At 43.6% G+C, this 27294-nt stretch overlaps 2 protein-coding genes across 2 annotated transcripts in view; both read right to left on the bottom strand.

Moving 5' to 3' along the window:
* LOC141117581 (uncharacterized) overlaps positions 1-27294 on the bottom strand; it is a 1161887-nt gene that overhangs the window by 326138 nt on the left and 808455 nt on the right. The window lies entirely within an intron of this gene.
* The window catches only part of LOC141117048 (NACHT, LRR and PYD domains-containing protein 10-like), a 179635-nt gene that overhangs the window by 139264 nt on the left and 13077 nt on the right, over positions 1-27294 (bottom strand). The window contains exon 3 of the mRNA XM_073609632.1: positions 24661-24821. Within this exon, the coding sequence (XP_073465733.1) occupies positions 24661-24821 (161 nt within the window). The remainder of the gene's footprint in view (positions 1-24660; positions 24822-27294) is intronic.

Genomic DNA, 27294 nt, shown 5'->3' with positions numbered 1-27294 from the left:
AGGCTGCTAGCCACCCTGGGAAGAATCAACTCTTTTGGGCCATTTCCCAACAATTCTAGTGGCCTAGTCTATGTGCTGATGTAACAACCTTCGTAGCTGCCTGTTCCGTGTGTGCTTAGAGTAAGACTCCATGACACATTCCAGTGGGCCTCCTATAACCCATACCCAGTGGACAGAGGCCCTGGACCCACCTGTCCATGTATTTCATTGTGGATTTACCCGACTCCCAGGGCAACACAGTTATCCTTTTGGTGGTTGACCGGTTTTCGAAAATGTCTCATTGTATTCCATTGTATTATCATTGCTGTCACATGGACATCACCCCACTATCCAGACACTGCTATTCCATCACCCGTTGCCATTTAGACATAATATGCTGCCTCAGCTCCCGTGCTGGGGTTTGTTGCCTCTGGCTCACTGCCAGAGTGCCATCTGTCATGCACTGCACTCAGTGCCCCCCCTCCTCCCGCCAGGCTCACGCACGTGGCGTTGGCGGCATATATTTATATGTCCCCCAATCTGAGCGGGCTATTCACATGGCCTGTCTCCGACTGGGGTTTCTGCACACTAGTTGCTTCCATCTTGCTGTTTGTGCTTGACCTGTAGCATTGGGTAAGTCTTTGGAGAATGAGTTCACTTTCCCTGTCATGTCCCTGCCTTGTTCTACTGCACACCCCGTTCTGTACATTAGTCACACTTTATCCTCAACACTCCCCTTTTAATTACCTACACCTATTTATATCTGCACCAGCCACCCCTTTAACTTTATCTGTTCACTACACAATCTTCATTATACTACTTATCAACACCTTACATAAGGGTATCTTGGGGTACATTATTTATTTATTACTTATTATTATGAATTTTATCTCAGATCACAAATATTTACAATCTGTAACCAATATTCTGTTCCCAGATATCCCTTCCTTCTGACAAGTTCTCCATTATCATTGCTGTCACATGGACATCACCCCACTATCCAGACACTGCTATTCCATCACCCGTTGCCATTTAGACATAATATGGTGCCTCAGCTCCCGTGCCGGGGTTTGTTGCCTCTGGCTCACTCCGTGCCGTCTGTCATGCGCCGCACTCAGTGCCAGGTTTGGTAAGTGTGTGTCTTTGGGCCAACTATTTTTGAACATTTTTTCCACTCCTCTCTATTAAGATAGGAGGTTTATTATATGTATATATTTTACAGGATCGCACTGCATCAGCTCCTGATGAGTGGAGAAAACCATCCACGAAACGCGTCGAGCTACACTTGATGCTTCAATCCTAACTACTTGTACTTTGATGATGTTATCATTATTTTATCAATATCATTATCAGTATTACGTTATTCTAATACCAGGTCCTGGGCACACCATCTCTGGTACTTATTATGAGTACTATCATTACTATGCGATTAGAATTCCAGCTACCGGGCATGCCACAGTTGGCACCCTAGGCCATTGTTGTCCTGTACCAATGTTATTCCAACTACCATCTTCCTAGCATGATTATATATCCATTGCATGTATTTTTCCACCTATATGCTTTATTTTTATATATGTGTGTATATGTATGAAATCCCTGTACTATATCTACTATGATTATTAAATTTATATTTTTAAAACCCTCTGCATTCCAACCGCTTCATTTTAAAGTCCCAACTCCCTTTTGCATATACCTGATACCGGGATGGAGGCGACGAGTGCGCCTCATTTAAAGTCCCAAACTTCCCTCTTTATCCACTTAAGTAGTTGCCCACTTCTAATGAACTGGTTTCCATTTTTGCTCGGCAGATCTTTTTTTCTTACATGGGCTACCCAAGGTGATTGTCTTGGACAGGGGTAGTCAGTTTGTGTCCCGGTTCTGGTGAGCCTTTTGTGCACAGTTGGGAATTCAGCTTATTTTCTCTTTTACGTATCACCCACAGTCTAATGGGGCCGCAGAACAAGCCAATCAGTCCTTGGAGCAATTCCTATGTTGCTATAATTCTGACCATCATAACAACTGGTCAGACCTCTTACCGTGGGCGGAGTTTGCTCACAATAGTTTCTTGAATTCTGCTTCCCGATTGTCCCTGTTTATGGTGAACTATGGTTTCCAACCTTCCATGTTGCCTGACTCATTTGTTCCGCAGAGTATTCCAGAGTTAGAGGAGCATCTCCGTGGTCTTTGTTCCACTTGGGCACAAGTCCAGGAGGCTTTGCGACATGCTAATGATAGGTACAGACTCCATAATGACCGCAGGCGCCTGCCTGCACCTTCCTACCAGGTTGGGGATAGGGTCTGGCTGTCATTTCGCAACCTCCGACTTTGTGTTCCCTCTCTGAAGTTTGCACCTCGGTTTATTGGGCCTTTCCGTATTCTTTGCAGGATTAACCCAGTGGCTTACGCGTTAGACCTTCCTTCTGATATGCGTATCTCAAATGTATTTCATGTCTCCTTATTAAAACCTTTGGTCTGCAACTGCTTTACGACCTCGGTGCCACATCCTCATCTTGTACAGGTTGAGAACCATGAGGAGTATGAAGTACAGTCCATTGTTGACTCCCGTAGGTTCTGTGGGCGCATACAGTACCTGGTGCATTGGAAAGGGTACGGTCCGGAGAAATGCTTTTTGGTCTCATCCTCGGAAGTACATGCCCCTGTCCTCCTCCGTGATTTCCATAGACATTTTCCCCTCAAGCCTGGTGGTCCTCCAAGGGGGAGGGGTCATTGAGGAGAGTGTACTGTCAGGGCTGGGCTCAGCCCTTCCTTCTCTGAGCTGGCCGCTCAGCTGTCGGCTAATTGCCAGCTCCCATCTCTCCACACTGACTCACCTGTTGATGTTTTCCTTCTCATCAGTCCTGCCTACTTAAGCCATCCAGCCCAGATGATCTCTGCCTTCGCCTTGGTCAACATCACAGAGACGCTCTCCTGTGTTCCTGTTAAAGACTTGCTTGGCTGACATTCCTTCTGGCTCCAGATCCTGTTTGCTGTTCCACTACGCTGATCCCTGGCTACCTGACTTTCTGGCTTGTCTGAATATACGTTTCGGTTACCAAAATTTGGCTATGTTTTGACTACATTTGCTCTATTTACTTTTATTATTAAACAGGTGTGATTTAACTGTACTTCTGTCTTGGTCTGAATCATGGTTTCTGACACTCATCCCTGAATGAATTACTTTAAAAACTTTTCATCTTCAAAAGATTACCACATTGACCTTCCTATTTTTTTGGGGGGGGTATATATATCATATTATATCCTATTATATCCATACTATATTTCAACATGTGCTTATGTAATGTTTTATTTTAAGGATTGTAGTTGAACTGACTCCAAAAGAGGCCGCTATTTGATGACTAAATGCGTTAGGCGGTTGTTCCTGTGCATCACTTCCGGCTCCATGGGTGGAACACACACCAGGCTCCGGACAGCATCAATCTTTTTTGATTGCAATAGCGGGTCATCTTTGGATTTTACATTGTATAACAGTAGTAGTGGCGCTTTTTGATTAATTAATTTTAATAAATACATCTAAAGATTTTATACTATGAGAGGCTCCCTCTCTGTGTTTACTTTTATTTCTATCATATCTCCTGCCCATTAAACCTATTGGAGCAACACCAGGATTACACAAAGGAGGAGTAAGGATCCACACCAGGAAACCATCAGGAAGATCGGGACAGGTCTCTCTAATGACCTACAAGCCTTAATGACTCCCCTTGCTGTAAAGTAAGGGGGTCACTGACATCTGGTGAGTGCGGTGTGTAATATTCAGCATGAGGTGAAATATTCACTACAGGGGATTTCCTGGGAACCAGGCACTTAAGCACTCAAGATTGCACAATTTATAAAGGCTTTTTGCACTAATTTCACTTTAGGATCTTTGCACATTTATGCATTTGTAGCGGTGTCTCTCTATATAACCCACAATCTCGCCCAGCTGGCCAGAACAATGTACACAGGCTTTCCTGGTTGAGTTAGGGAGAGCTACCTGCTAGCAGTTGCAAGGGGTAGGTATTCCAGATGATGGAATTGATGAACGATGACAGCAAAACTAACTTTTTATGAAGAGGTAAGTAAAACCTTGGACAGAGGGTTGGCTGTAGACGTGGTATACTTGGATTTCGGCTCATGTGTAAGGTAAAGTCTACAGGCTTGGAAATATCCGTTTGTAAATGGATAGAAAACTGGCTAAAAGACAGAATTCAGAGAGCAGTGGTTAATGATTGTTACACTGAATGGTCTAAGGTTATCAGTGGTGTACCCCAAAGTTCAGTGCTGGGACCCTTACTTTTTAATACCTTTATAAATGATATAGGGTCTGGGATCAAAAGTAACATTTCTGTCTTTGCAGATGACACCAAGCTATGCAGCGGAATAACGTCCTTACAGGATGTCTCCAACTTACAAGCCAACCTCAATGCACTAATTGGGCGACTATGTGGCAGATGAGGTTTAATGTTGAGAAATGTAAAGTTATGCACTTGGGGGCTAAGAATATGCATGCATCATACATGCTAGGGGGAGTACAACTAGGGGAATCCGTAGTGGAGAAGGATCTGGGGGTTTTGGTAAATCATAAGCTCAATAATAGCATGCAATGCCAAGCTGCGGTTTCCAAAGCGAGCAAAGTCCTTTCTTGTATTAAGAGAGGTATGGACTCCAGAGAGAGAGATATCATTTTGCCCCTGTTGATATCATTAGTAAGACCTCATCTGGAATATGCAGTTCAGTTTTGGGCACCAGTTCTCAAAAAGGATATTGAAGAACTGGAGAAAGTGCAGAGAAGGGCAACCAAACTGATAAGAAACATGGAGGAGCTCAGCTATGAGGAAAGATTAGCCAAACTGAATTTATTCACTCTTGAGAAGAGGAGAATAAGGGGGATATGATCAACATGTTCAAATATATAAGGGGTCTGTGACAGACTCACCCGGGATAGAGGCTTTTGGAGGGGACTGAATGTGAGCCTCTTGCCTACAGATTATGGGCCCTGCCATTTGGGATACCCTTGAGGTGTTGTTACTTTGGCTTCGGATCCTTGTCCCCCAGGACACACAGACTCTGGGGACCCTGTATTTGCCATAGTAGCAATAGTGACTGAGTCATACTGTTGGGACTCATACTGTGAGAAGATGCTAATGTCATCAACTCCACTCACCTCTCTGATGTCAGCTATAATGTGTTTAATGTAAATGAGTTTAGTCTGGCTTACCACAGGTTCTAAGGGTATTCAACTCATTGTTGTTTGTTCTAATTAACCCTGTGTTGATGTTTATGATAATGTGTGTTAAATAATCAATGAGCTAGGAGACGTAGTCACCTAGTCTGGGCAAATGATTTAGTAAACTAGCTCATGTTAATTAGGTTACAGTTGTATTGTTAGAGGAGGTTCCAACGGCATATAAAGTCTTGTAATTTTGATTCTAAATAAAGTTAGTCCATGTTAGCATCTAAGCAAGTGTCGCCTTGTTTTGTGCTCAGTGCGGTTGGAATATCTGATATCTGTATCCAGACTACAAGGAAGTGGTATACTGATGGAAGCACTCAAGCGGAGTGTGGGAAATTCCGTGACAGGGTCCATATAGTGAACTTGGTGTTGAGTTATTCTCTTTACGGTCAATACAGAGGACATGGGGGCACTCTTTACGTCTAGAGGAAAAGAGATTTCATCTCCAAATACGGAAAGGTTTCTTCACAGTAAGAGCTGTGAAAATGTGGAATAGACTCCCGTCAGAGGTGGTTCTGGCCAGCTCAGTAGATGGCTTTAAGAAAGGCCTGGATACTTTCCTAAATGTACAGAATATAACTGGGTACTAACATTTATAAGTAAAGTTGATCCAGGGAAAATCTGATTGCCTCTTGGGGGATCAAATGTAGCAAATTGGAGCATGCTCTGCTGGGGTTTTTTGCCTTCCTCTGGATCAACTGTGGGTATAGAATTGAGTATATTGGATTGTACGATATTTTTTATTTATTTATTTTATGGTTGAACTGGATGGACTTGTGTCTTTTTTCAACCTGACTAACTATATAACTAAGTAACTACGTATGTACTGAGCTGTCCGATGGTGCTACGGGGCAGAATGTACCCCCGGTCTTACCTGCTGTGCCTGGCTGGAGGCCAACGAATCGAGACACCTGTTTAAACTGTGGAGGTGTAGGTTACGACCATCGAGAATGTCTGAGTCCACCGAGGAGGACAGAAGACTGGCGTGCACCTCAGAGAAGTGACCCAAGGATGGAGAGAAGATCTGGGTCTTCAAAAAGAACTTTCCCTGAATCTGCAACAAAACAATGGAGAACACATGCCGTCTCAGTGAGAAATGATTACCAGCCTCCAAGGTGTCAATGGAAACCAAATTCTCGACACCAGAAGAGGAAGGAAGCACAAGTCCAGTCACACAAACCTGCTATTCTAAATGCTTCCACCAAGCCTCCTGCCCAGTTAGTAGGCCCTTTGTATGTAGTGCCTGTCTTGGTGGAAGGTATCTACACCAGAGCCCTTCTTGATTCAGGTGCTCAGATGACTTTGCTGACCAGAAACTTTTACAAGAGGCATTTGTCATACATACCCCTGCGAAAGTTGAAAAATATAGAGATCCAGAATATTCAAACGGAGGATAACCCTTGTGATGGATATCTGCAGATCAAGTTGTCATGTAATCTATTGAGGACTGGGAAGTCTCAGACTTTGACACACTGGCTATTGTGTGTCCTCAGTTGCCAGGGTCCACAGAAAGTTCCCTAATCTTAGGAACCAATACAGATCTAGTGAAGTGGCTGTTAGCCCTTGCTGTACTCAGATGTGATCCCTTACCCTCACTACCAGAAGGAGGGCCAGAAGTGTCTCCCTTTTCCACAGTGGATGAAGAAGGACCGATAGCAAAAGTGGAAAAAAAAAAACTATCTGCAGGAGGCAAAAGTAATCAAACAGAAAGATGAGGCTAGTGAGCCTACCATGTCTGAGCCAGTGGAACAGAGAAAGTGCAGAGTTAAGCATCCTCTCAAGAGACTGACCTTTGATGTTTTGGGTGAGAACACCAAAGAAGTTATCCTCACCCCTCAAGGGACTCTTGCAGAGCATGATCTTCTCACCACAGATTTGGTGAAAGGCAACCTTAACTCACACCCTGGCACATCTAGCTGGGCCATTCCAATTAAGGTGACCTGTAGGCAGGACAACCTTCCTTCCTATGCCCAATGGTGGGTGTTTGCTCTGCCAGGTTCTTATGCAAATGTGAATTGTTTGTTTTCCTGTGTACATTAACCTGTTTTTCTCCACGTGTATTCTAAAAGCATGTACCAGATCAAGGACTGTTACTTCCTTTGGGGACCAAAGGTTCTTTGGTGGGGGGAGTGTGTGCGGGTGTCACACTCTATAAACCACAATCCCGCCAAACTGGCCGGAACAATGTACACAGGCTTTCCAGCTTGAGTTAGGGAGAGCTGCCTGCCAGCCTGAGCAAGGGGGATTTTTCACCCCCCCTCCTTCTTCCTGTTTTCACCGACTGAATTAATGTAATGTGAGCTGACACACAGAGCTGTGCATTCAGCAGCCTCTCTTGTGCCTCTATTGGCCAGAAGAAGAAAAACAATTAAAAGGCACAGTTACAACAGACAATGGGAGAGACTGTACTGAACTGCGGGGAGAACTGCAATGGATTCTGGGACATGTAGTTCCCACACAAAACGGCCCCATAGACTGGTATACAGAGAGAAATACAAATGCCAACAGGCTTTGCTGACAGAAAAGTAAAAGACTCCATTTTGTGTCCTGAGGTAAAAGTCAGTCAACCTTGAGGGAGTAAAGAGACCAGACCTGAGAGAGATATGTGCTGTCTCTCAGATGGTCTCTCTGCGTGATTCTGGCCTCCGCCCCCAGTTGGGACATCCAGCCTGAGAGAGGGGGATCCCAGGCAAATATTGAGGTGCATTTCCAACAACAGGGAACCATTCCAGCGTGAGGGGACCAGGAAGTTTGTTTGGGCCCTGATGTCAGGATGTAGTGAGAGGGCATTTTGACCATCTGCAGGGAACAGAGACACTGCACTACAGAAGGAGTTATTTGAACACTGTATACAGAAATTGTTGCTGGTAGTCATCTTGCTGACACTTGTAGTACCTCAGGAATAAAGGATAAGACTACCCATTTCTGGGACAATGCATACAGACACCATTGTCCTCTCACCTTGTTGAACAAAACCCTGCCTGTTTCACTTGATAATCTGGGCCAGTTGTGTTGTTTGCCCTGCTACCCAGGAGTTAAAGTGCACCAATGAAAGTGGCTAGCTGAATACACCAAAGGACTGAAGCTGTTTGAGCCATACGGATCTGCACACACATATTCAGGCCTCTGCATATGTATTGGGTGTGTGGACAGTTTATCTATAAAGTTAAGTCATTACTTGTTGACTTGAATAGATGTGTAAAGTTGGGCCTGTGCTGTCAGGGGACAGTAGAGAGAGGCCTGACACAAAGGGAGTCATTCCTCTGCTCTCCTCCTGCCTGGACTCAGAGTCAATCTGTGTAAAGGGAACCAATCTAATTTAAAGTGCTATATTGTGCTTTATTTACCATTAAAGTGTGCCTCTGCTCTTGGGGACATTCTCAAGTTTGGAATCTCCTGAAAGCAGCTTGAATATAGTATTGAGAGCTATATTGCTCCTAAATCCCAGTTATTGCTCTCTAGTTGATTACTTGATTTTATATTGTTACTGTCTTTTATCCTTCCACAGAAATATTGCAGTGAAGACAATTTCTGTGTTTTATCATAATGTGTGTGTTTCTCATTGGTCATTGCACTTACACCATTGCCAGGTGTGCCAGAGGGGGCTGAGGCTGTTATTAGGGTTGAGAGGCAGAGTAAAGGACTGAACATACTTAAGCAGCTCCTTCGGGGGGAATCGCTACACATTGTATGCATTTGTAATTTTATATTTGCATTTACAGTGGGAAAAAATAGGATTTTTTATAACAGCTTACCTGTAAAATCCTTTTCTTTCGATGGACATCACGGGACAAAGAGCCACAGTAATTACTGATGGGTTATATAGGTATCAGTAGGTATTGGACACTGGTCACACCCTAATCAGGAAGTTCAACCCCCTATATAATCCCTCCCCTCCCAGGGATACCTCAGTTTTGTAGCAAAGCAATCTAAGTGTATTAGAAGAGGGGCGGGACCTCTGTGTCCCATGATGTCCATCGAAAGAAAAGGATTTTACAGGTAAGCTGTTATAAAAAATCCTATTTTCTTTCTCGGACATCATGGGACACAGAGCCACAGTAATTACTGATGGGATGTCCCAAAGCAATGCCAACTGAGGGGGGGGGGATCACAACCCAGTAGGGTGCTATCAGACCTGAGGACCCTGTATCGCTGTCTGCAGCACACTACGCCCAAAGGCGATATCCTCATGCCTTCTCACATCCACCTGATAGAATCTGGTGAATGTATGGACTGAAGACCAGGTTGCGGCCTTGCAGATCTGAGCCATAGAGGCCTGGTGATGCACTGCCCAAGAAGCACCAATAGCCTTTGTGGAATGTGCCTTGATCTGAAACGGAGGAACCTTCCATTTCAAACTGTAAGCTTGAATAATCAATTGTCGAATCCATTTAGAAATGGTCACTTTTGACGCTGCCTGTCCTCTATTGGGACCCTCTGGCAGCACGAACAAGACATCCGTCTTGCGAATCTGAGCAGTTGCTTCCAGATAGGTCTTGACTGCTCTTACTACATCCAAAGAATGTAGTGACCTTTCTTCCGAAGAACAGGGATCTGGAAAAAAGGAAGGCAGAACAATGTCTTGGTTTAGATGAAAATCTGAAACCACCTTCGGTAAAAAACTAGGATGAGGGTGCAGTACCACTCTATCCTTGTGTATAATCAAGTAAGGCTCTTTACAGGAAAGATCTGCTATTTCTGATACTCTTCTAGCAGAAGAGATGGCTACCAGAAAAATTAGTTTCCTCGTCAGCAAGACCAAAGGAATCTGACGTATTGGTTCAAAAGGCTGTTTCTGTAACACCGACAGAACCAAGTTCAAGTCCCAGGGGTTTAGGGGCGCCTTTACCTGTAGGATTAAGATGCATCACCCCCTGCATAAAGTTTCGGCCCAAAGAATGCGAAGCAAGCGGCCGTTTAAACAATACTGATAAGGCCGAGACCTGGCCCTTGATGGTACTCAAGGCCAGCTTCATCTCTAATCCTAATTGTAGAAAATCAAGAATTCTACCTATGACATATTTCCTGGGATGCCAACCCCTGGATTCACACCAGGATACATAAGCTTTCCAGACTCTATGATAAATCATTCTGGAAGCTGACTTCCTTGCATTGATCAAGGTAGATATGACAGGACCTGAAAGCCCACAACTTTTCAGAACGTGGGTCTCAATAGCCAAACCGTCAAATCTAGCGTTTGTAAGGCAGGATGGAACACTGGACCCTGAGATAATAGGTCTGGGCGTACCGGTAGGGTCCACCGGGAACCCACCGTCATCCTTACTATTTCTGCCTACCAAGTCCTTCTGGGCCAAACGGGGGCCACCAGAAGTACCGACTTCCTTTCCTGCCTGATCCTGCGAAGGAGCCGTGGCAGTAACAGAATAGGATGGAATGCATAGATCAGTGAGAACCGATGCCACGGAATCACCAACGCATCCATCCCGCCTGCAAGAGGATCCCAGGCAACCGGTAGAAAGGATTTCCCCTTCTGCAGGTTTTCGGGTATGAGCCACCAATTGAGGCTCTGACGCACCGCATGCGACAGGTGCATTGGAAAGTTTAATGCCTGAATCTTCTTGTTCCAGGCCGACAGAATACTGTGTTGCAGCAGTCCTGACTGGAACTGAGCATAGGGAACTGCTTCGAATGAAGACACCATCTTCCCCAGCAGCCTCATAAAAAAGGCGGACAGAAGGACCCTTCTTGGTCCTGACTGTCAGAATCAGCTCCCTTAGTGCAGTGATCTTTGCCTGCAGACACTTCTGCTGAGCAGGAAAAACGGGCACAGGTAGGCCTGCATCTCTGATGTCTATTGATGTCAAAAATTCTCCTCCCTACAGGGTGGAGACTACTGTCTGAATTGATTCCAAACGAAAGGACTGTATCCTTAGGGATCGATAGAGATCTCTTAAATCCAAAATGGGTCTGACATCCCCATTTGGTTTTTGGACCATAAAAAGGTTGGAATAGATCTTTGATCCTTTGTGGGAACCATCATAATGACCTCTTGCGACAAAAGTCGCTCTATCGGTAGAAGGAGCGACTGCTTCTTCTCTGGGTCTCTGGGAACCCCTGATCTGAGGAAACGAGGAGAGGGAAATTCTTGGAACTCCAGTCTGTACCCTAAGGTTACCGTGGAGATTACCCATCTCACCTGGAAGTCCTCCTGCCAGAGCCTTGAGAGCTGCAGCAATCTTCCCCCCACTCGAGCGAGCGGGGGCGCCCTTGAAGAGGCCTTAGTGTCTTGTCTGGAAGACTTCTTCCCCCAGGACTTCTTCTGTCCCTGGGGTTGACTCTTGTTTCTTGCCCCAGATGGAGGAGGCCGTCGTGACTGCCTGGAGGCTGATGCCCCTGGCACTGGGGAAAGAGTCAGTTTAAAAGAGGCTTAATCTTCTTCTTAACAGGTAAGAGAGTGCTTTTCCCACAAGAGATTCCCTTGATATAGTTATCCAAGTCTTCTCCAAACAACCTTTCACCACGAAAGGGAAACTCAGCCAGGAGCTTCTTACATGGTGCTTCGGCTGACCAATTTTTCAACCATAAGATTCTACGCATATGCACCAACCCAAGTGGTTTGCACGATAGAATCTCTGATGGCGTCAACAACATAACATAAGGCCGCAGGAAGGTTAGCAAACCCCTGGGCCTGCTGTTCAGGTAATACTTTGATGACCTGCTTAACATGGTCTCTTAAGTATTGACTCCAATCGCTGCTACTGCAGGTTGGGCCACTGATCCTGCTAAGGAAAAAACATCCTTCAATAAGAATTCCATCTTTTTGTGCACAGGATCCTTGAGCATCTGAGCGTTGTCTACAGGACAAGTCAGACTACTATTTATAGAGGAAATGGCCGCATCAATGGCCAGCATTCCCCACATCTTAATAAATTTTTCTTCCATAGGATAAAGTGTTGAAAACTTCTTCGGCGGAAGAAATCGCTTATGTGGGTGATCCCACTCAGAATAAAGGAGCTTTTCAAGTAAATTATGAACAGGAAAAGCATGTGCTGTTTGAGAAGGTTTCAGCGACCCCAAAGAAGATGAAGATTCCTTAACAGACTCAGGTACGGGCAACTTAAATGTGGAGCGGACCAATCCAGTAAGGATCTGCACTAAGACCTTCTCCTCTTGGGAAGTTGCAGAGGGTCCTTCTCCACCTGATTCCTCCAAAGAGGAATTATCCATCCCATCCCGATCCTCTGAAAGGGATTCATCTCCTTTATCCCAGAGCTCCTCTGTCTGAGGGTCTTGGGAAACAGAGGAAGGCCTAGTGCGTTTTCTTCCACTGAGTGAAGATGTAATCACGGCCATTAATCTTTCCTCTAACCCAGAAATGGTTGAGGAAAAACCTCCTGCATAATGTATACAGGGGCTGAAGTGCCAGAAGCAGGTGTAGCCCCTGACCCCAACGGCTTTCCCTGGCTAGCCGTCCCTGGCCCCTCAGGAGGGGAGGGTGTAGCAGACAGGGGGTCCTCAGAACCTGAATGAGATCCCCCAGTGTCTCTGGTTCTGGGGGTACTTGAACCTCTTCTACTCATAGTGCAAAGCAACAAGGTGTGAGGTATCCAAAAATGAACACTGACTGCTGAGCGATGTAGTCCGGCAAAGCCTTGCTACCAAATGCCCAGTCTGGTGTTCCCTTAGTAAATGCAGCCTAGGAGAATGCTTGTGTCCCACCTTACATGTGACTGTCAGCTCTGTGTCCCTCCAAGGCTCAGAGCACCTGTAAAGTGTGCTTTTAAATTGCCCTGCTTTCTAGCACTGTGGGCGTCTGAGCACGCTGATGCTGTGCTAAAGCCCCCCCCCTCGTTTTTGAAAAACGATCGCTTTCCGCGCGAGCCGACCCTTCCTGACAAGCATGGAGGAAGGCTGAGGGAGGGGGAAGAAGGAGGAAGCCGGCAGTGATGGGCCCTGTATGCACAGGCGGCTTGGCGGTGGCGGCAGCAGCGGCGGTGACAGTGCGGTCTAAAACCGCTTTACAGCATACCTGAAGCCTGCCCCTAGCCTGGAGGGAACATCCCAGATGAAAAAAACCCCCATCCATCTTACCTGGAGGCGGTGGAAGAGCTTGTGCAGCGAACGCTGAGACAGAATCAAGCATGAGAAGGTTTGTGCTCTTGGCAGCCTCCGGTGGTCACAATAGGCATAGCATGCATTTACCTTAAAGGAGAAAACCCACTAGAATTCAAAAATTCTGTGGAATCTCCTCTTACCTTATCCAGCCGCAGGGTGCTGTATACACAGACCCAATCTTCACCTCTCACGGTGGGCTCCATTTGTAAAAAAACGTCAGACACTGGGGCCCCCTACGAGTAGGGGGATCCTGCAGTTCTGGCCCTGTAAAGCACTCAGCCAGAAATTAGGAAGTTTAAAGCCACTTTCTGATATGCGGGGTCCAGCTCTCTAAAAAGAGAAGCATTACAGGTAAAACGTTGTTTCTTCGGACACGAGGCCCGGGTACCATCCAATTCAGCCATGAAAGACACTTTGAATGGATCCGGTCTGCCTGGCTTGCCCCCGTATAGGATATAGGATATTCCCTTTGGAGCTTCAGCACAGGACATCTTTGCACGTCCAACACCTAAGACACTGGCGTAAAAACGGAGGTATCCCTGGAAGGGGAGGGATTATATAGGGGGTTGAACTTCCTGATTAGGGTGTGACCAGTGTCCAATACCTAGTGATACCTATATAACCCATCAGTAATTACTGTGGCTCTGTGTCCCGTGATGTCCGAGAAAGAAATAATGATTTGCTCCCCTGCAGATTGTGTAAGTTTTGCCCACTTACAAAGAAATGAAGGGTCTATAATTTTTATCATAGGTGTATTTTCTATGATAGAGACAGAATATCAACCAAAAATCCAGAACACACACATGATACAAATGTTATAAATGGAGTTACAATTCAGTGAGTAAAATAAGTATTTGATTCCCAAGCAAAACATGACTTAGTAGTTGGTGAGGAAACCCTTGTTGGCAAGCACAGAGGTCAGACATTTCTTGTAGTTGGTGATCAGGTTTGCACACATCTCAGGAGGGATTTTGGTCCACTCTTCTTTACAGATCTTTTCTAAATCCTTAAGGCTTCTTGGCAATTCGAAGTTTCAGCTCTCTCAATAAATTTTCTACAGGATTAAGGTCTGGAGATTGGCTAGGCAACTCCATGACCTTAATGTACTTCTTCTTGAGCCACGTCTTTGTTGCCTTGGTGGTCTGTTTTGAGTCATTGTCATGCTGGAAGACCCATCCATGACCCATCTTCAGGGTTCTGACTGAGGGAAGAAGGTTCTCATTAGGGTTGCCCTGATACCACTTTTTTAGGACCGAGTACAAGTACCGATACTTTTTTTCAAATACTCGCCGATACCGATTACCGATACTTTTTTTTTACGTGACAGTGTTTTTTTTTGTTTTTTTTTTTTTTTTATTTATTTTTTTTAGGGGGGAGGGGGTGAACAGTGTCTGTGTGTTTTTTTTTTTTATTTACATGTATTATTTTTTACAATAATATTTTTTTTTTATTCTTTATTGCAATATGTATGTTTTTTTTTTTTAATCAGCCCTGTTGGGGGGCTTTGGTGAGATATCAGGGGTCTTAACAGACCTCTGATATCTCCCCCTTGAGACAGAGAAAGAGACAGAGGATAGAGATTCCCCAGTCCCTTTCTCTGCAGCCTCAGCTGCACTGAGAATGAATGGAGAGAAGACAGCGGCTCCTCTCCATTCATAAACTGACACATCGTAATCACAGGAGATTACAATGTTTCAGTTATGTGAATGGACAGAGTCAGCTGACTCTGTCCATTCACACAGCAGAGAGGGACAGCAGAACGGAGGGGACAGAGAAGGAGAGGGGGACAGCGGAACGCCGGAACGGATGGGGACAGCGGAGAGCGACAGCGGAGGGGGACAGAGCAATGGAGGAGGACAGAGCAATGGAGGAGGACAGAGCAACGGAGGAGGACAGCGGAGGAGGACAGAGCAACGGAGGAAGACAGCGGAGGAGGACAGAGCAACGGAGGAGGACAGAGCAACGGAGGAGGACAGAGCAATGGAGGAGGACAGAGCAACGGAGGAGGACAGCAGAGGGGGACAGAGCAATGGAGGAGGACAGCGGAGGGGGACAGAGCAACGGAGGAGGACAGAGCAATGGAGGGGGACAGAGCGACGGAGGGGGACAGCAGAGGGGGACAGAGGAACGGAGTGGGACTGAGGAGGATGAGGTGACAGTCAGCGGTGATCGCGTGTGGGGGAGTTACAAGCACCGATCACGCTGTATGTCACTAAAGCCGCTGAAAGCTTGTAGCTCCCCCACGCGCCAATCACCGCTGACTGTAAAAGGTATCGGGGGAAGCATCGGGAGCATTTGCCCGAGTACAAGTACTTGGGCAAATTCTCGGTATCGGTGCCGATACCGATACTAGTATCGGTATCGGGACAACCCTAGTTCTCATCCAAGATTTTACAACACATGACCCATCCATTGGCCCCCTAATGTGATAAAGTTAGCCTGTACTTTAGCAGGGAAACAGTCCTAAAACATCATGTGTCCACCTCTATGCTTGACTGTAGGGATGGTGTTCTTAGGGTCATAGTCAGCATTTTTCTTCCTCCAAACACGGCAAGTCGAGTTATTGCTAAAGAGCTAAATTTTTGTCTCATCTGACCACAGCACTTTAAATATTCATTGGCATGACTGTACTTGTGCCTTCTTGAGAAGGGGGACTCGCCGTGTTTGGAGGAAGAAAAATGTTGACTATGACCCTAAGAACACCATCCCTACAGTCAAGCATGGAGGTGGAAACATAATGCTTTGGGGCTGTTTTCCTTCCAAAGATACAGACTGACTTTGCTGCTATGAGTGGCCGACGGGGCCATGTATTGTAAAATGTTGGATGAGAACCTTCTTCCCTCATCCAGAACACTGAAGATGGATCATGGATGGGTCTTCCAGCATGACAATGACCCAAAACATGCCACCAAGGCAACAAAGGAGTGGCTCAAGAAAAAGCACATTAAGGTCATGGAGTGGCCTAGCCAGTCTCCAGACCTTAATCCTATAGAAAATATATGGAGGGAGCTAAAACTTTGAGTTGCCAAGAGACAGTCAAGAAACCTTAAGGATTTAGAGAAGATCTGTAAAGAAGAGTGGACCAAAATCCCTCCTGAGATGTTTGCAAACCTGGTCACCAACGACAAGAAACGTCTGAGCTTGGCAACAAGGGTTTCTCCACCAACTACTAAGTTATGTTTTGCTTGGGGATCAAATACTTATTTTACTCACAAACTGCAACTCCATTTATAACATTTGTATCATGGGTTTTTCTGGATTTTTGGTTGATATTCTGTCTCTATCATAAAAATACACCTATGATAAAAATTATAAACCCTTCATTTCTTTGTGAGTGGGCAAACTTACACAATCTGCAGGGGATCAAATAATTATTTTCCCCCCACTGTAAGTTGGCATTTACAGTTTGGTATTTGTGATTCATTATGGCATGATTTTGTTTTTTCAAACGTTAATGCAAGCGCTGCCTAGGAATAATTCTATATTGGTCAAATTCCTTGTTGGAGCCATTAGAAATATTGTTTTAATAGGCCCGGCTGTTTATAGTGGGACTTTTAAGGCATTATTACCTTGATCATCTTCATTTATATCTTTGCCTAATATTAATAATCTACTATTCAGAGGTTTATGCATATATACTCCATGTAATATTGAGCGCTCATATGCCTAATGTTGTTTCTTTATTTTAAATGGTTTTTGCATGTTTGTATTTTTTGGTGGCTTCATGGGAAAATTAGCTAATAAAGCTTTGCTTTTTTATTTCTATTATAAGTTATTTTGTATGTTTTTGTTTACTGATATTCTGATTTTATTTGAGAGTAGAACCCAAAGCTTTTTTTTCTCTGTCTGTCGTGTTATTAGCTTTAAAAAAATACTGTATTGTTTATACACTTTATGATTATTAAAATGTAACTTCACTTTCACAAGGAAAAAAAATAGCAAATAAAAAAGATAATATAGAGTATACAACTGCTACACAAATCATATTGTAATTAAATGTTATTAACCACTTACCAACAAGCCGTCGCAGTTGTACTGCGGCAAAATGGCACGGCTGGGTGAAACGACGTTATGTTATGTCCCTTTGCCCTGTGGCCACTAGGGGCGCACGTCCGCTGCTCGCCCCCGAAGCCAATGCCAGTGCTGGGCTCCTGCGATCGCGGCTGACACATGGAGAACCGGGATCTGTGTGTTTAAACACACATTTTTCGGTTCTCTGAGGGGAGAAGTGACAGATCGTCTGTTCATAGAGTATGAACAGTAGTAGAGTTCAGTAGAGTTCACAGAGTATGAACAGCGATCTGTCTTCTCCCCTACACAGTCCCCCCCCCCCTTCAGTTAGAACACACACTAAGGATCACAATTAACCCCTTGATCTCCCCCTATGGTTAACCCCTTCCCTGCCAGTGACATTTTTACAGTAATCAATGCATTTTTAAGGCACTGATTGCTGTATAAATGCCAATGGTCCCAAAAATGTGTCAAAAGTGTCTGATGTGTCCGCCATAATGTGGCAGTCCTGATAAAAATCACAGATCACCGCCATTACTAGTAAAAAAAAAAAATTTATAATAAAAATGTCATAAAACTATCCCTTATTTTGTAGATGCTATAACTTTTGCGAAAACCAATCAATATACACTTATTGTGATTTCTTTTACCAAAAATATGTAGAAAAATACATATTGGCCTAAACTGAGGAAAAAAAAAAGTTTTTTTTATATATTTTTGGGGGATATTTATTATAGAAAAAAGTTAAAAAATTGCGTTTTTTTTCAAAATTATCGCTATTTTTTTGTTTATAGCGCAAAAAATAAAAACCTCAGAGGTGATCAAATACCATCAAAAGAAAGCTCTATTTGTGGGAAAAAAAGGACGTCAATTTTGTTTGGGTACAACGTCACACGACCGCACAATTGTCAGTTAAAGAGACGCAGTGCCGAATCACAAAAAGTGCTCTGGTCAGGAAGGGGGTAAAATCTTCCGGGGCTGAAGCGGTTAAAAATGACCTTTTCTTATTAATCTGCAGCACTGTAATTGTTTGTAAAAAGCAATATGGCAAGGAAGGTATTCTGTACACAGATGGTATACATATTGCCCCCCGGAGGTGTAATTTCCCACTCGTGATTTTCCCAGAAGTCTGAACTAAGATATAAGTCAGGGGAGCATCGTGATGATGTAACAGGTGTCACGGAGGGAGGGGCGCGAGTGTGCAGGCCAGAAGGTGGAGCGGGTTCTCCCTCGGAACCAGCCGTGGTGGTCTCAGAAGGAGGGAGGGAAAAGGAACTGCTTCAATCTCGCTGCTGACATCCTTGCCGGCTAATGCGGAGTCTACCCGCTCGTAGCAGCGACGCAGTCCTAAGGAGGATGGGAGTTTGGCCGTGGTAGTAGGTGAGCGAGACGATGTGCAGGGACAGTGAGTGGCGTGGCCGTCCCCCCCCCTCCCCCTCGTCACCCCTGATTCTCCACCTACAGGAGTCTGTTCCCCAGGTATCCTAGAGCTGGCAGATCACTTGGAGAGTGGCTTGTGAAGTGAGGAGCCGGAAAGAGGCGGTATTGATGACCTGAGAAACAACATGAATTGCTGGCACAAAGTATTGGAAGAGCAGAAAAAGGAGGTACCCTCATTGGGGATTTCTTATGTCAAACGAGAGTTTCTGTCACTCTGCAAATGCAGAATTTGTGAACTTGCCTATAAGTAACTGGCTTTAAGACGAAGTTGTGAATGCGTATAAAATGATCTCTCCCCAATAGACACTGCTGCAGGTATAATACAGTAGATCAATGCTGGTAATCTGCGATTGCTGAATATATATTCTTGAAATAAGGAGTTAAACACATTTACATCCTCAGTAAAGTATACCTTGAATTAAGATAAGGGTACAAATAGCAGTGGAGGGAGCAACATCTATCCAATAAATGCAGCATTAGAAACAGCGGAGCATACACACAATAAGGACTGGCCCATATGGGGGTAAAATGTTTGTGTAATTTTGTGGCTAACCACATGATGATCCTATTATGCTGTAGTGGTGAAAAGTATTAATATAGGACAATATGCAAGGCTGGTCTGGAGTCGTAAGCTGAAGGATTAAGTGGAGGCAAGATTACAGAGCAGGAAAAAATAGCACATCGTATTCCATACTACACTTGACTCCCTCCCCCTCCCTTTTTTTTTGTCCTCCTTTGTCCTGCTCCCCATACGGAGTGTGTGGAGGAACTAGAGAAGAACTAAGACTGGGGAAGCAGGCAAGAGGGACAAAAAAAGAGAGGAAACACGAGTAAAGCCATAACTAAATAAGCAAAAAGGGGACCCCCTAAAACCCTGAAAGACAAGGCTACAGGCAGTACGATTAAACAATTTATGTCTCAGGGTGCCAGCCCCAGGACTATAGATCAGGAGGGACAAGGAGCGACTAAGATAGAGAGGAAAGGGGGAACTGAAAGGAAAACAGGAGAAAGGCTAGATCACTTGAGGGATGACTTAACAACTGAAAGTGAGCTGGATATAAGTAGAATGGATGAAAGGAGAGACATTGCTCAAATCCCTACAAAAGGAGAAATAATGGAAATGTTCCAGAGATTGGAAAATTCAATAAAATCAGAAATTTGCATGCTGAGAGGGGATTTGGGTAACCTGTTGGAGAGAGTGTAAATGACAGAAAAGAAAACAGATGAACAAGCACAGGAGATATGCAACCTCAAAGAGCAATTAAAAATAACACAACAAAACCAGAAGAAAATTCTCTACAGATTAGAAGACCAAGAGAATAGAAGTAGAAGGCTGAATGTCAGAATTCGATCTGTTCCAGAAAAAAAAGGTGAAGATCTAAGGAGTATTATATCTACATTATTTGGCCCCCTTTTAGACAAAGGAGTAGAAGAATTCCCTAAAATCGAGAGGGTGCATCGGGTCGGGAGAACGTATAATACGGAGCCTACTCGGCCATGAGATATACTAACAAGATTCAGATTTTATGAAGAGAAGGCCGAAATTATGTTAAAGATGAGAGGAAAACTGCATCTGCAATATGAAGGGTCTGAGATACAGGTATTCACCGACCTGGCACCAGAAACCCTGGCAAGAAGGAGACTCCTGAAACCCCTCTTGGAATTGATGAGGACTAAAAATATAAAATACAGCTGGGGATTTCCAGCGTGCTTGGTATGTTACAGAGAAGGGAAATCTGCTAGACTCCGGTTCCCCGAACAGTTGATGGATTTCTGTGATAAATTAGGGTTGCAGGTACCAAAATTGCCTGGATGGACGGAATAATAACGGGAGGCCAAACAGGAGAAGCTGGCGAAGAAGTAAAAATTAGTGACTGTATATAAGATGCTTTGTGGGGGTGCTCCGGGGAGGGGTTTAGAGCTTGGCGGGAGTGGGAGCTCGGTCTACAACTGGCCTACCCCCTCCACATTTGCCATCAAGTGGAGTGGGGTAAAGTGACACACTCGGATACTCACCTCAAGACAATGAGAGTTGGAGAGGACTATGGTATCCATGGCCCTCAATGACCCGGGGGCCAGAATGGGGCCGGAGGGGTGGGGGGGAGGGATGGGGACAGGGGAGAGGGAGGGGGAGGGGGGATACCCTGTGTATTCTATGTAAAATATACAAAAAGAGTGGAAAAAACCCGTTACAGATCAGAGGAGCAAGGGCTCCATAGGAATTAGGATAAAGATGATAGAATTAAACTTTATGACATATAACGTAAGGGGATTAAACACACCCACCAAAGGATACAAGATATTAAAAGAACTTAAGTGGTATGGGGCGGAAGTAGTGTTTCTACAAAAGACTCACCTTTCTTATACATCAAATATTAAATTATGGTCTAATAATTTTCCAACTTGGTACTATGGGGATACAATTACGAAAAGAGCTAGGGGGGTTGCAATAGGGTTTGCGAAGGGAGTACAATTCAAACTAGAGGAAAGGCTACTTGATCCGGAGGGAAGTTTTATTTTTTTTAAAGGTATATTAGGGGAAATGGAATGTACACTAGCAAATATATATGCCCCTAATAAGAATCCGACAAAGTATCTGAATGGTATTTTGGAGAAGCTAATGGACTTTAGGAGCGGGAGATTGATCTTGATGGAAGATCTGAATTTTTGCATGGAACCAAGTGTGGATAGTACGTCCCAGGCACAGGTGACGAGCAACGTACAACTAAAAAAGATAAGACAGAAATTACATGCATGTCAACTGGTGGATACTTGGAGGATAATGAATTCTAGAACCCAAGATTACACGTTCTACTCCCCTGTGCACAGGACGTACTCCAGGCTAGATGATATATTTGTAGATCATAGACTTCTAGATAGGATAGTCAAATCTAAAATAGAAATAACTACCTTATCAGATCACGCCCCAGTAAGAATGAAGATGCAAGTCTCCAAGAACCAAAGACAGCCATTTGCTTGAAGATTAAATGAAGAGCTTCTCCATGATCTTCTCCAGAAGATAAAAGAAAATAAAAGAAAAGGGACCCCCAGGTCTGCTCCTGTCGATAGATGCCGAAAAAGCATTTGACAGGGTAGACTGTGGGTTCATGATACAGACATTAGATACCATGGGAGTGGGTCCGAGAATGATCAGGTGGATCAGAATGCTCTATAGCCATCCTGTGGCATCTATAAAAGTTAACGGATGTCCGTACGCCTCCTTCAAAATGAAAAATGGGACGAGACAGGGCTGCCCCCTGTCCTCCTTGCTCTTTGTCTTATCCTTGGAACCATTGCTCGCAACTATCCAGAGTAACCTGGACATTAGTGGACTTAAAGTAGGGGAGGAGGAACATAAGCTCGCAGCATTCACGGATTATGTGCTATTTTATATAACTAAGCCTAGGATCACAATGCCCAACTTTAAAAACTCTTAAAACATTACGGTGAAATATCAAATTTTAAAATAAACTTAGTGAAATCTGAAATCTTAAACATAAACCTTAGCAAAATGGAAGAGAGGAAGTTGAAAACGGAATTTCAATTTGCGTGGAAGAAATAAAGTACCTGGGAATAAAGTTAGCTAACTCTTTGGAGAAGATCTATAAAATAAATTATATCCCCCTACTAGACGAAATTAAAGCTGAAAGTACAAGACTATTAAACAAACCAATATCCTGGATAGGCCGTATTAACGCCATAAAGATGGTCCTTCTCCCAAAAATTACATATAAGTTTCAGATGCTACCAGTGGCACTCCCACAGTTTTATATTAGAAAGTTGAAATCGATATTAATGAATACCATATGGAAGAACAAGAAGCCAAGAGTTTCCCTCTCAATATTAAAGCAGGAAAAAAAAAGAGGTGGATTGGCAGTCCCCGACATTCAAAAATACTATAAGGCGATATTATTGTCAAGAGTGATAGAGTGGGTAAGGGAAAATGGGGAGAAAAGATGGGTAAGCATTGAAATTTTTTTTTAGTAAGGCACAATTAGAAACTATAATTTGGAATCCACCTAATTATAGAATCTTAGATGAAAACACACATATACTGACACGGGTGGTGCTAAGAATTTGGGATACGATGTACAAACAGATTAATAAGACATATAATTCACCTTTAATAGCGCTAAAAGAAAATTATTATTTAGCACCGGGGAAAATGTCTATTGGGGGGAATTGGATTAAAAACGATAGGGCACAACTAAGAGACATAATTAAAAAGGGGAAGATAATACCACTTTTAGAATTAAAACAAAACAAGGAAGCATGGGTGATGGATGAATGGAGATACCTCCAGTTAGGACACTTTGTCAGAAATTTACCTCAGCCAATAAGATCAGGAGATGACTTGACAGTATTGGAAAGGATGTGTTTAGCAGATGACACAAAAAGTATTATATCTAAGATTTATAAATTATTGCTGACGGTGGATGAGGTGGAGGTCCCTCCATTCATCAAAAAATGGGAGAGGGAATTGGGGACAGAGAAAGATAAAAACACGATAGGGAAAATTTTGGGATTAACCCACAGTTCGGCAGTAGATGTCAATACAGCTGAAATGAATTACAAATGTTTAACTGGTTGGTACGCAACCCCTGATAAAATCAGCAAATTTCCAAAGGGGTAAATCAGCGGAATGTTGGCGGGGTTGCAAGGAGGTTGGTACAATGGCTCATTTATGGTGGGACTGCCCTATAATCAAAAGTTACCGGACAAAGATTTTATTTTTTATAAAAGAAATTACTAAAATAGAAGTGGCGTGAGATCCCTGGGTAGTACTACTGCATGGAATAGATGGCGAAGTTAAACAATATAAAGAATCCTTAGTGCCACACCTGCAAAAAGACTCATTCCCAGGAAATGGCAAGTAGCAGAAAGCCCTTTAATATGGGAGTGGGTTAATGCAGTAGAAGAAACATACTATATGGATCATATGAGTTATAGTATGGATGAACATAGGGAGAAGATAAATGATAAGTGGGAGTGTTGGAAAGAATTTAAAAAAACATGGAGCTATGCAGAAGAACAGAGAATTTAAATCTGTAACGAGGAAAGGTGCACAGAATTCACAGGGAAGGGAAGGGAGGGGGGGAGGGGGGAGGAGGATTGCAGAAGAAAGGTAGACGCTCTTGCAAACAGCGGGGTTTGTAAGCTTTCTATTTATCTTTTTTATGGTCACAAAATAATTTTGTTAAAGCATTGATAAAAGCTACTATGATGTGAAAACGAGAAGGGACATATATGAAATTCAAAAGTTGAATTAAGTCTCTCAAAGAGTTTGCTGAAGTGGCAAAAAAAACAACATATAAGTCAGATTTTGGGCATCCTCTGCAACAAAAATGTCATTTTTGGTGAGATACTCCCAATAGGAACATGCCCAAAGGGATGCAGACCCTGCCACTTTCCTCATTAGAGCCCTGCAGTTGTAGCATCTGATTGATAATTATAAAACCACTCCCATACAAACTCATGGACATAGACACAGAGAAACAATCAGCTATTTCTTCAGAATAACAAAAGGTAGGAATCTGCAACAAAGTTTGTTAAAATCCCTGCAAAATCCCCCATGTACAAAGATCACCCTGGGGGGGGGGTTCTCAACAAAAGTGGAGTTATTCTTTAAATAATTACAGTTCAGAAAACAGATGCACAATTCTTGTGTACCAATCTCTTCCTCTTATTACTACATAATTTCAAATCAAGACATGGAAATACAATGAGGAGTCCAAAAGCTATGTGTAGCTAAAGTTGTATGCTTCCCTTTAATCTTGCAAGCTCAGAAGGCAGTGGGTGGAACCAGCCTTGACTTTACAGAGAAAGTCAAGGTTTGCACATAACTTCAGCAACAATGATATTCACATGTGATTATCTCTGACATAGAATTATATCACAGTTCATTTGGAATATTTTTTCCTTACATCTGTGTTTAAGACATTCCGAGATTTTAGCTCTCTCAGGAGGGCCCCAGTGTCCATGTTCTCAAAGATGTAGACCAGATCATCTTTGTAATACTCGTATATCCTCCTCACTGATGAATGGGAATATGAAGACAGCTGACGACAGAACACTTCAATGTCATCTATAGAAACACAGAAAATAGATTTACAGGGTTGTGGATTCAAACCACGTTTTCAGGAATTGAGAAAATCTATTTGTATTTGATAATCTTTGTTTTGTACTACTTTGTAATAGTAAGGTATTTTTTTAGAGTGTAGATTCCAATGCCTGTGTCTATTTATCATTATTGGAAAGATAAGTGCAGCACTAAAGAAGAAAAACCTGTGAGGTTAGTGAAATACTAGTACATATGATATATTATCACAAATCATGAATAGGCAATAATAAAAACCTTTAAGGTTAAACAAGAGAAGTAAAAACACCTTTTTAAGGCAGGAGACCTAAAAAACTGGAAGGCAATGTGATGAACAAACCTAATGGTAAAAAAGAATGCCTAATGCAAACGCTGTATGTTAGAGGCCTGAACCTAAAGTGTCAAATTATAACACACGTGGAATGTATGGTATCTAGCATACCTAAAGTGTAAAAAACATCCAATAGAGTATAAATAGATCACATAAATAGATATGAACAAGGTTATAAAAACTTTTTTTTTTCCATTAAAAAATGTTTATTCAGTAAAGAAAGAGTATACAGAGAAAGCGATACAGAAAGTCAATAAAGTCACATTATTAACATCAACTGGGGTTTACAGTATTAGGGAACAACCTAGGAGAACAGCCAGGGATGAATCGACCAGGAACGAAAATTGTGAATAGAACGAAGCATTGTTAGGTGGAGGTTCTCTCTTTCATTTTCACCTCCCCCCCTCCTTCTCCGGAACAACCAAAGATAGGAGGTAGCTTAGGGATTCGCTCCAGGTCAGAGTTGTGAATGTAGTGTATCCTAAAATGGCGTACTTAGTGACAACAGGATAAACATAGGGAGGAAGGGGGTGGTGGGTAATGTAAAAGTTCCAGTCGAAGATAGGGCTTTCAACCACGAGAGGGGGGGGGATAGGTTGAGATAATGTGTGAAGAAAGAGAAGATGGGGAACAAAGATAAAAATAAGTGAGGGGGGAAAGGGCAAAGGAGGTGGCAGGGGGGGACAGAATAGGGATGAGCTTGGTCAAGATGGGGGGAAGCAGGCAAAGATGTGATGGGGGTGTGTGGGGTGAGAGGGGGTGTTAGTGGATCGGTCTCATGTGGGTCCACTCCCCGACCTCTCCCGTCTCCTCCAATCCACTAAAGGGGCCCAAGTTTGTTTTTGCAGGTCCGTTCTATAGAACATATAGACGGTAACGGTTGGTTGTTCCAACATGTTTCCAACATGCCCAGGTGAATGTGAATTTGTGCATTCTATCTTGAGAGGTATGAATTAATTCTTCCATATTTTTTATGTTTGAGACCCTCACCAGCCATTCCCTGATCGTCGGGGCATTTTTAGATTGCCAATGGTTAGGTATGCTGAGCATAGCCGCGTTTACCATGTGCATTGCTAACGATTTGTAATAATATTTTTTGCTAAAGATGAGTGATGTAGGAGGAACTGTGCAGATGAATAATCTAAGGTGAATGTAGTAACATGGGTAATAAGGCTATGAACCTCTTTCCAGAAGGGTTGAATTTTATCGCAGTCCCACCAGATGTGGATCATGGTAACCTCCATCTTCTCGCATCTCCAGCATATGTTAGGGATGGCGGGGGAAAATTTGTGAAGGTGGGATGGAGTCCTATACCATCTAGTTATCACTTCGTAGCAATTCTCTTGAATGGCAACATTCAATGAGCATTTGTGCCCGTATTCGTACACAGTGTTCCATTCCTCATTGGTTAGAGGTGTTTGCAGGTCCCTATTCCACGCTATCTGTGAGGGATGTGGATCGTGGTTAGTCTCCTCTGAGAGGAGGGCGTATAAGAGGGATATGAGATGTATCTGTGGTGTTTTGCGATGACAGAGGGCTTTGAAGGGTATGAGTTGTCTCGTCCAGTTGGTTTGGTAAGTATGGGTCGTGAGGAAGTGCTGTATTTGCCTATAGGTCCAAAAGGGGAAAGAGGCGGTCTTAGAGATGGTGTTTACTTTCTCTAGGGGGATAAGAGTCCCACCAGAGAAAAACTGGAGGGCTAAAACATCTTCATAAGACCATTCCTGACGTAGGAAATGCTGGGATTCGCCCGGAGGGAATGCAAGGTTTCCTCTTAGAGTAGTTGAGTAGTTAGGGGGGCCCAGAATAAGTGCAAGTGTCCCAGATTGTGGGCTTTTTTGAAGGCTAGGAGAGAGGGGTAAATGAGCAGATGGGATTAAATGTTTGGTGGCCAGTGTTTGTGGGTTATCCAAGGGAGTAAGTGAAGAGGATTGGGTGTAAAGGAGTTTTCAAGGTGTATCCATTTCTTTTTAAGCGTGTGTATTTTCCAGTCTGCTATTCTAGTAAGGTGACATGCTGTGTAATACTTATGTAGGTCTGGTAGTCCAATACCCCCTTTTGTTTTGTGGAGTGTAAGGCGGGAGTATTTAATACACGGTGGGGAGTTCTTCCATGTAAAAGTGGAGCAGG

The sequence above is a fragment of the Aquarana catesbeiana genome, linkage group LG13 (genome assembly GCF_042186555.1).
Source record: "Aquarana catesbeiana isolate 2022-GZ linkage group LG13, ASM4218655v1, whole genome shotgun sequence".
NCBI classification, from domain to species: Eukaryota; Metazoa; Chordata; class Amphibia; order Anura; family Ranidae; genus Aquarana; species Aquarana catesbeiana.
Note: the sequence above shows the minus strand (reverse complement) of the source record. Positions and strands in the feature narration are given on the sequence as shown.